Source organism: Ceratina calcarata, unplaced genomic scaffold, assembly GCF_001652005.2.
Source record: "Ceratina calcarata isolate Rehan_Ccalc_2016 unplaced genomic scaffold, ASM165200v1 scaffold455.2, whole genome shotgun sequence".
Classification (NCBI taxonomy): domain Eukaryota; kingdom Metazoa; phylum Arthropoda; class Insecta; order Hymenoptera; family Apidae; genus Ceratina; species Ceratina calcarata.
The window spans coordinates 283629-293375 of NW_017169478.1; the positions used below are offsets into that span (position 1 = coordinate 283629).

The 9747-nt window shown below is 46.8% G+C and overlaps 1 protein-coding gene across 1 annotated transcript; it reads left to right on the forward strand.

Annotated features, from left to right (window-relative positions):
* The first annotated feature begins 2227 nt into the window (after positions 1–2227).
* Positions 2228–9556, forward strand: LOC108627303 (43 kDa receptor-associated protein of the synapse homolog). Its single transcript, XM_018028484.2, has 10 exons — positions 2228–4440; positions 5085–5301; positions 6319–6470; positions 6795–6941; positions 7088–7247; positions 7685–7885; positions 7959–8057; positions 8257–8448; positions 8563–8762; positions 8912–9556. Exons 1-10 carry the CDS (start codon positions 4403–4405, stop codon positions 9117–9119), a joined length of 1614 nt encoding a protein of 537 aa, XP_017883973.1. The 5' UTR covers positions 2228–4402; the 3' UTR covers positions 9120–9556.
* Positions 9557–9747: the final 191 nt, after the last annotated feature.

Here is a 9747-nt window from a genome sequence, read left to right on the forward strand (position 1 = left end):
TTACCGTTTCATGAAAGAGTTAATTTTTTGGAGGTTATTTATGATATTAAAAAATTTGTTACTCTGAAGACCATTACTGAAAAATATTAATATTACATTAAATACAATAAATTCCAATCAATATATAAAAATGAAGTTCTTCTGATTTTAAGCTTGAAACGTTACTGAAAGCATCGAATTGTTAATTTTTAACGTCAGTCTCATTATAAGCGAGCTCACCACAGCCACGAGTTACCAACTTTCAGAAAGTTCTGATGACATTTTGACTTTTGGCCACAAAAACCGCATTACCAGACCACTGTGAAGCGATACGATTCTCCATATTAAATTGGAATATCGCGGAGTTTCTACTCAGCTCCGTTACGTCGACAACTTATTCCTGTGGTTCCATTCGATCAAACCGCGCGTCATACATAACGTACAATTATAAAAGGCCACGGATATTGTGACTTGGAACAAAAGAGCAGAAAGTAGTGTAGGTCCAATTAGAACGTTGGAACGTTGTTCTAAGTATTCTAGCTCGTATATTATGTATACAGGCTGAAATACTTAAAAACGTTAAAAGGACCAGCTCGTCGTTCGGGTAGAGGCTTGAAACAAGAATCGAGCTATTTTCTCCTGTAATTAGTACAGCTAAATGAGACAGCGAAAGAGGGAAAGCAGCGTAGCTGGTCAAGTAAACATACTAGTTAGATTCTTCGGATGGCTATAAGACGGACCTTGAACCGATAACCCCTTTACCTACATAAGGAGACATGCATATGTACGTACAATACCGAGGAAGGGGGTCGCCAGACCTGCATTTTCCGATTCTATGGCCCTCAACCGAATCAAATTCATAGAAACTCGGTTTTAGTGGACTCGACCGCATCGTTTCAAGAGGTATACTTGATAAAAATCATCAAATCTTGCCAGGATCAATCCCCATTAGTGTGGCTAGTCGACGTTAGCTCAACACTTCACGGTTACTAATTGACCATTTTTGTGACGTTTTTGTATGATAGTATAAGTTAACAAGCGCTTGAAAATTGACAAGCCTACCGAGACTTAACAGGACAATGTACCTACTTTGGACGCGTGTATAAACGTGGAGGGATGCGACGGACGAAAGTTTGCCTAGGAGTCGGTAGGGGCTGGCGTAGGCGGGGGGGTGGCGTGAGGTAGCTGTAGTATCGCATCCCCGTAAACGGGTCGGCTCTCGTGAAATCTCGGCGCGAGTCGTGCGGGATCGTGGCCGGAAACGAGGAGAGAGAACCGGCGGAGGCGAGCCATCCGGATCGGTGGAGCGAGACGGAAAATGGGTCACTCTCGTCTCCCTTCAGGATTCGGTTGGCTGGGATACCTCATCCACTAAAGCTGAAAGTTCACGATAGGGCAATGCCTCGCCCATTTTTATGGTAACGCGCGATCACCGATTCCAGTTGACTCGCGCTCCCGTTTTTCCCCCCCAGGTTTTTCATCAAAAGTTCCACCCTTAAAGCTGCCTGCACATACACAAGCACCGATGCCCCTTTAAACCGCGCTCAAAAACCGTTTTCCATCTACAACACTTTTTAAATGGATTTCAGTAACGCGACTTTACCGACGTCACGCATGATCCTTAAACAATTGAGTATCGAATTTTGGGTGAATAAAATTTTAGAGAACTCGTTTAAGAATGAACGATTATGCAAGGAGGAACATTCCGAAATACATGAAGAGATAGAATCATCTTAACGATAAATCGTGTATCCAAAGTTATCTAAAAGACGACACATTGGGCGACGCCGATTAAGAGGAGAGAATTGAATATAAGAAAAGAAAATTGTATCGGAATCCATTGGCAGCTGCAACGATTACGAGGGTGGTGGAGGTGTGTATCTACCTAGGGACGAGCTGGTGCTCTCGTCGGTGGATACGGAAGAGATTTCTCTGGAGGTGTGCGCGGACGCGTGTGTGTGTGTGTGTGTGTGCGGGTATATACACGAAGGGAAACAGGGCAGAACAGGGGCGAGGGTCGGGGGAGGTAGTGGGAATGGCAATGATCGGGCGGGGGGGAACCGGGAGGGTAAAACGTGGCCTAGGGTGGCGAGGGGCGAAGAGGAAAGTGAGAGGACCGAGCAAGGGTGGCAAGGCTAGGCGAGGCAAAGCGCGGAAGAGCGAGCGAAGAGAGGGTGCATCGGTGGGTGGTGAGTCGCGTGGGGTGCGGAAGGGGGTGCGAGGGTGGACTGTTCGGGAAGGAGAAGAGAGAATCGGTCGGGTCGTATGTTGCGGGCTGCTGCGGCTCGGGCGCGACAGTTCTACCCCGACCATCGCCGGTTGATTTTCGCGTGACGACGGTATCGTGTGCAACGGCGAACGCGAACCGGACGATTCGACCGTTCGGGTTTGGTCCACGTTCTCCCGTGCTAAACGCTATTCCTGGACGCGGGACGCAGAATCCGGAGACGATCCGGCGAGTCAATTGGAAATTCCGTTCGGGTTACAGAGCGAAGGGAAGGAGAGGCGAACGATAAGTACACGGAATCGGTGGTGTGAACGAGTATATTCCTATACGCGTCGCTGGTACACCGTGCCACGCAGAATCCTAGCGAGGTTCATGAATCGAAGATAAATCTCGCTTGGACCAGGCGGAAAAAGCGATAGAAGCGGAACGGAGGGACGTACAAAAGGGCAGAGGACAGGAGAGACAAGAACGTAGACGTATCGCAAGTGTCAACGTACATTGTGCCAGGCTCGCAAGTCGAGGAGATACACCTCGACAATCTCCTGAAAGAACGACGTAGACGGGGCGCGAGGAGACAAGGGGTGCAAAGTGGAGGGAAGTAGACTCGAGGAAGCGGAAGAGACACCGAATCGGTGGTCTCAGCGAGATCTAACCGCCTCGACGGTGCATTGAACTACGGCATGTGGAAACGTCTTTCAACCAGGATCGTTACTGCTGCTCCTTCGACGAAACGTCATCACACGTGTTTAACCAGCACACGTCCTCGAGCGTTCGCCACAAAACGGGTAGCAAACTCAAAATCGAAGCTCTCTGACGAAAATCGGAAACCTGTCTCCGACACTTACACGATCCCGAATCGACTCCCTCGTCCGAAATCGTCGATTTAATCCGAGATAACTCCGTTTCGGTATTCTTGCCCGTCAGTCTGATTAAAGCCGCTGCCGAGTCCTCCAGTAATCAGAGTCGTACCTAAAAATTCGTATTTTAGTATTCTCGTGCGATTGACAGAAATGAGGGGGAACGGAGAATATGCGGTAAACCGTGGGGGAAGGCAAGGATCCAAGATTTAAACATAGCATTCTTGGACCATGGAGCGGAAGAGTTAACGACACGACGTATCACGACCGACTCTCCTCCGGTCGTCATCCCCCGATTTTACCTTCCCAACCATTGTGTTCGATAAAAAATAGTTATTACATACACAGATATTATACGTATACACAGAAACACAGAGTGTTTTATCGAAGAGAAACTAATAGGCGCGCGCGCGGATGTCTATATACCTCGTTATTTCGTCATAGATTATAGAATGTTACGTATTTAACGTTAATTAGATTTAACTGTAAGTAAGATACCGAACATTCGAGGCATAGGTGAGCGAAGTGAATCGTGGCAAAGTTCAAGAGTCGAGACTTTCGTAGCCGTCGCCGCCGCTCGGTCAGAGAGAGAGAACGGGTTAACGAGAATAATCGACGTTAATTATTTACCGATTTTACGTGATCGACATTCCTCTGACTCTGTTCATAGTTTCGACCGCGCTTCTCCTCCTCTTTCCGTCCTCTTCTCCGCTACCACCATCTCTCTCTCTCTCTCTCTCTCTCTCTCGATTTCTCTATCTCTTTCCCTCTCTCTCTCTTTCTCGATTTGTCTCCTTTCCGCGGGAATATCGTTTGCTCACGTTTCACGCCAATTCGCCAATGTAGGTACTTACTTCCCCCCCGCACGGTGCTCAATTAAACGTAAGTACAAAGAATTCGCGAATGTGTAAAAATATTTTTTCTCCCGTGACACGAAACTCCGTCGACATGTAAAAGAACTCTGTCCAAGATTAGACCAGCGCGCGTAATTGAAAAAAAAGCTACCTCAAACGGTGTTCCAATTCGACTCTCCCCGATCGATCTCGACCGAAACGATTTCTCCGTGAACCCTCGCATTTAAACGGGTCTCTCGACCGGGGAAAAAAAATAATCGAAACGATCGGGATAAAGGATAAAATAGCCAAATGATAAACGTGCCGTCGGCCAGAAATAAACAGAGGGATATGTATCGCAACGAGGCAGCGTCTCGCGGCCGTTTCGGAGGCAATGCCGGCGAGGGAAGTTGAGATCGAGCCGCGAAAGATCGACATGCTCTTGCGGAACCATACAACCACACGCACACCAAACGACCAGCTAACGGAGAAAAGCAAATACAATCATGTCATGGGAATCTATCTCTTCGAGAGACTACCTCGGGCAAGTATCCATTCGCTTCCCAAACGACACCCGCAACATTGAATTATGTTTGACCGATTATAACGAGCTACCAATCGTTTTGCGTACGTAGTTATCGTTGTAACTATGTAAATTCTGATTGGTTTATGTAGTCTCGTTTAACCGGGACGGGTTTCGGGTCTTGCACGAGGAAGGAAACGGAACGGGTGGGGCAATTGTCGCGGTGCCGCGGTGCCGCGGTACTCGGCAACTTGGTATATAGGTCAGGAAAAGAGGTCACAGGTGCCTCGCCCATGGTGACTGGCACACAGGTCGTTCGTCTCGGGGCGCCTAATAATTAAGATTCCGCGATCGAATTTCCAGTTGGTTTCCGCGTCCGTAACAGTTTGAGTAACATAGACGATTGCATTTTGTAACAATGATGTGAGTTACTCGAATATTAAATGGCTGGGTCACCGCGCGACCTGAAACAGGGTTGACAGAGTAAAAAAATCAAGCAAAGACGTACTGCCGCCTGGGACGACGCCAAGTAGTTGCTGTCCCGTTTGTTTCCGGTCACCTCGATTCGGCGAATCGATCGCGACCTTTAACGATTAATCCGAAGAGTAATCCACGGCTGTGCCAGTCGATTAAAATTAAACTGACCGCTCGACGGGTGTTTACAGTGGACCGGCGAGCCATCAACTGTCCGCTACCGCCCTGCTGGGTAGCCCGGACGGTTCGCGGCATCCTCTGGACGTGTGCGAGTTCGCCGAAGAGGATTACCGGCATCAGAATTCGAACGGGAACGATCATTACCAGAACGGCAGGTCCGGTTCTGGTTTGTGGGAATGTCTGATAGGCTGCAGACGTCGGTTGGACCAGCACATGGCACGGAGACGGGTAAAATACTTTCTCGCACGCTTCCTACCAAGGCCGTCCGCTCTTTTTTTATCACCGTTCCCCGCGACCTCGACGATCTTCTTTGCGGTCATTGCCGAGAGCAAAATGCACGCGACGTTCATCACGCTACGATGAAATCGTAACGTACGTGTATTTAGGTTCTCGCGTGCAACCCGCGATTAACGCTCCTCTTTGCATCTCAACCATTAACTAAAAGTATATAATATTGTAGAAATTGTAGATTCCGAAACAGCGATAACTATGCTGTCGTAAAAGTTAATTCTGTTTCTATTTAAACCATGCATCACTTTGTATTTTTCCAAAGGAAATTGTTGTCCAATAACACTTATAGAATCACCTCTCTTCGGTTCTAACACTTTTTCTGAAACATCCTGTATATCGTAGCTATTTTAATGATGGGAAGATACTATTATGACCCTATTGCAATAAGGGGACTCATGAGTATCTATAATGCTTTGGAATTTGGCATGATTAACTTGTTTCGCACGTTGTACCTTAGCCATATCTATCTATTAACTATTTGGAGGTTAGATCCAACAGGCGGGAAAATAATTGTTGTACACAATTGTTTCTCGGTGTCCTTCTATGAAAATAATAGATAATTACCCATGCACAAATGGCAGACTAAATATGTAGGTGTAGCTACAGAAGAGCGAGTAACGTCGGGGTAAGGGTGTTCCGGTTGATCGGAAAACTGTGCATACGCGACGTTCGATGCTCGTTTACGCGTTACCGCGTCGCAGCCTGATCGCTTTGCTCCCTCCGGTATCATCGAGGTCGCGCTATTTACGTTGCTCGAGATCGTCGGATCTTAAACCACCATCGGTGGAGGAAGTTCAAGGCCGAATCGATACGACCTTCTCTCCAACGCTTTAGTTTAGCATCGCGCGCGCCGCGCCGTTAATCGCCATGGAACGCGTTTCCATTTACGTTCACGCGCTCGCCATTCAAAAATCCATACACAGTCTGACCCCTGCGATTCTATGTTGGGTTTAGGTAGAACAGGGCTTGAAGCTCTATCGCGCTCACAAACAACAGGCCGCGGTGCGCAAGTGGCGGGGCGCTTTGAAGAACATTAGACAACGGGAAGACAAATTCGCTCTGCTCGGTTATCTCTATCAGGCTTATATGGATTGGGGAAAGTACAGGTATGCGAGGGTCGAATCTTTAATCCGTACAGCTAGTAACAATGAAACTGAGCCAGCTCGGGTTTGTGTTAGTTTCCTGTAGAACGACAAAGTTCAAAACGTGTAATAAGTCTACATCTTATTTTTCTATCCTCTATCTGGCATCGACATTGTTCGACTGTAACACAATTTTGTCCCCCTAGGGGAAACTAACACCAGCCAGAACTAGCTCAGTTTTATTATTATTAGCTGTACATCTTCCATCTTTTTTGTTCAAATTCTGTAGCCATCGTGAAGTCTATTATTGTATATTATATATAATATAAACATTGTACTCTCCTTCAGGGATAGCATCGATTTCGGACGCAAACAGCTGTGCATATCCGAGGAATTGGACTCGCCGAACATGCGAGCAGAAGCGTACTTGAATTTAGCGAGGGCGCACGAGAGATTAGGTACATTGGACAGAGCCCTGGAGTATGCGAGGCACAGGTATCCACTTCTTTCGGTGAATAGCATTCTTTGGGTCGTCGGTTGAACCGTCGTATACGGTTTCCCTCTCAGTTTTCCAATACAACGTTACCGCCGTGCATCATGGCTCGACGACCCGTTTACGTTTCACGTGTATAATGTTGCAGTTTGTACAATGAATGCGACCAGTGCGCGACCGCAGGTTTGGTCCATCTCACCGTCGGCAGAGTTCATTTAGAATTGGCTGGATTTTGTAAAGCGTTGGAAGCGTTTCAAAGAGCCCACAAAATTGCTCATTCGATACAAGACCCGTCTTTGGAATTACAGGTAAGCGTTATAAAGGATGTCTCAGGAAAAGGGTTAAAGCCGAAGAGAGTTGATTCTATAAGTGTTTCTGAACAACAATTTCCTTTGGCAAAATGCAAAGTGAGGCACAGTTTTTGAATTATTAACGAAAAACACTGACCAATGAGAGTACGCGTAGGCCCGCGCTCAGCCACTGGAGTGGTGGCTCGGATCGTAACGGTCGGCTGTGGCTCAGTGTGGGGGATCTACGCGTGTTCTCATTAGTCAGTGTTTTTCGTTAATAATTGAAAAACCATGCCTTACTTCGTATTTTGCTAATGGAAACTCTTCTTCAGAAACACCTATAGAATAATCCTTATCGACTCTAACTTCTTTTCTGGGACACTCGGTACAATTCCCCGTGAAATTAGTCTTCTAGTCTTCTTACAAAAAGATTGCGGTACGTAAATTTCTCACAGGTGTACGTAGGTTTGTCGGAGCTGTTCTGCAGATTGCACGACGCTGATAAGAGCGCGAGATACGCGGCCAGGGCGTATGATCTCTCGAGGGGTTTGCAATTGGGCGACTTGAACTCTCGACACCACCGAGCAGCCCTTCTTCAAATGGCTGCGGCGCTCCGAAAAAAAGGGGAACTCGGCGACGCCCACGATTATTGTTCGGTAGGTGAACAATCTCGTTTCCCGTTATTTTGCGGACGCAAAGCCCTATCAATCTAAATGATCGTTCGCGCAGGAAGCAACGCGATTATCACTCGTTTCTGGAGATCAGGCAAGTTATGCCAGAAGTATACGAATAATGGGAGATATTTATAGGAAAAAGTCTGACATAAACGTGAGTATGCGAAACGTGACACTGTCCCAGAAGAACAATGAACGCTATGTTGTAAGAGACATTAAGGAATATACATTTGTTTCGGGATTAACGTCCGTGATTAATCGTAGTAAAATCGTCTACACGTATTTGCGTCACTGTTCTTCCAAATTAGCGAAAAGGTTAGAAACCCGCGTATTACATGTCGAATCGGGCGTAGAAAGCGTTTCGACAGTACGAGAGCGCCATGGGATCCGCGGCAGCGACGGGAGATCGCCTCTGCCAAATGGAAGCCATGGACGGTGCCGCTAGGTGCCTCGAAGCTCTCCGTCTCCAACACAAAATATGCAATTGTCGTCCTCTCGAATTCAACACCAGGCTACTCGAGGTGGCTGGATCGGTCGGTGCTAAGGTAACGTATCTCTCGTCTCTTATCCTCTGCCCATTAAGCGACCTATTTTCTAATCTCCGTCGTTTCTCTTCTCGCCTTCTCGCTTCTCTTCCTGTCGCTTCGCACGGAACTTAGTTCCTGGTACGAACTGTGAGATCGAGGCTCTCGCGAATTTACGGTTCTCTCGGCGACGAGGAACAGAAGGCTCATTACGAGAGATTAGCCGCGGCGATGGAAGACGATTTGGAGCTACGATGCGGCGGCTGCAACGAGCCGTTCGGCCTCGAACCCGATTCGTTGGAAGCGTTACCTTGCTCTCATATATTACATGCCAGGTAAAGACCAAGCCGAAAAATCTTTACGACACACTCCCGCGCGGTCCACCGCGTCGTGATCGTTACAAAATTCTATTCTATAAACTGTAAACTCTGAAAATCATATAGCGCATGGCGTAATTTGTATCGTATATACTCTGCACTAACAGGTGCGCGTACGACATCTTAAAAAGACGGGATAAAAAAAAGAAACGTCTGTGTCCAGACTGTCACAAGTCCGTTAGTTCACGATTGTACCTGCATTGCGAGGATCCTCACGGCATGAATACTTTGAATCACAGTTCCTTGAGTCTGGCGTCGTTAAGAGCCAGCAGTCTAGCCACGTTGGACGACTGTCACGCAACCAGCAGCGTTTAAACGTCGGCGTACGCAGCCCATTGGCAACGTGTCGACGAGAATAATTTCGTTTTTCAAGTTCACAGAACGACACGCGGCCCGCGCGCGCGCTCACTTTTCGAGCGCGCGCCACCTACACAGAAAACACAAACACAAACACAAACACAAACACAAATACACATGCATTTACGCGTGCGCACGTTTGCTCACGTTTATATCCTGATCACCGGTGCGACATAGTACTACATTAAACGTTACTTACTGTATTCCGATCTATGTATGTACTGTAAAACCTCGGGGTATACGCGGTATCGAGCTTGCACAATCTGCCAATTAAACCATTAGAGATCCATGTTATTTAACGCGTGGATCGTCTTTAAATTAGGACAAACAAATTCAAGGAATACTAGCACGATTCAAGAAGACTTAATGGCAATAAAGAATGCACATTCAGTTGACCCTTCGATCATTTTACTCACACCCACCCCCAATATCTTCAACGAAAATGTTCCACGTATGTGGAACAAAAAAGCGTCAATAAATAAGATTAAGGTTGTTTACTTGCTGAACTTCATTTTTAAAACGTTATATCTCGGTTACTTAATTATATATTTTTTATTACAATTTCTATGTATCAACATATATATCG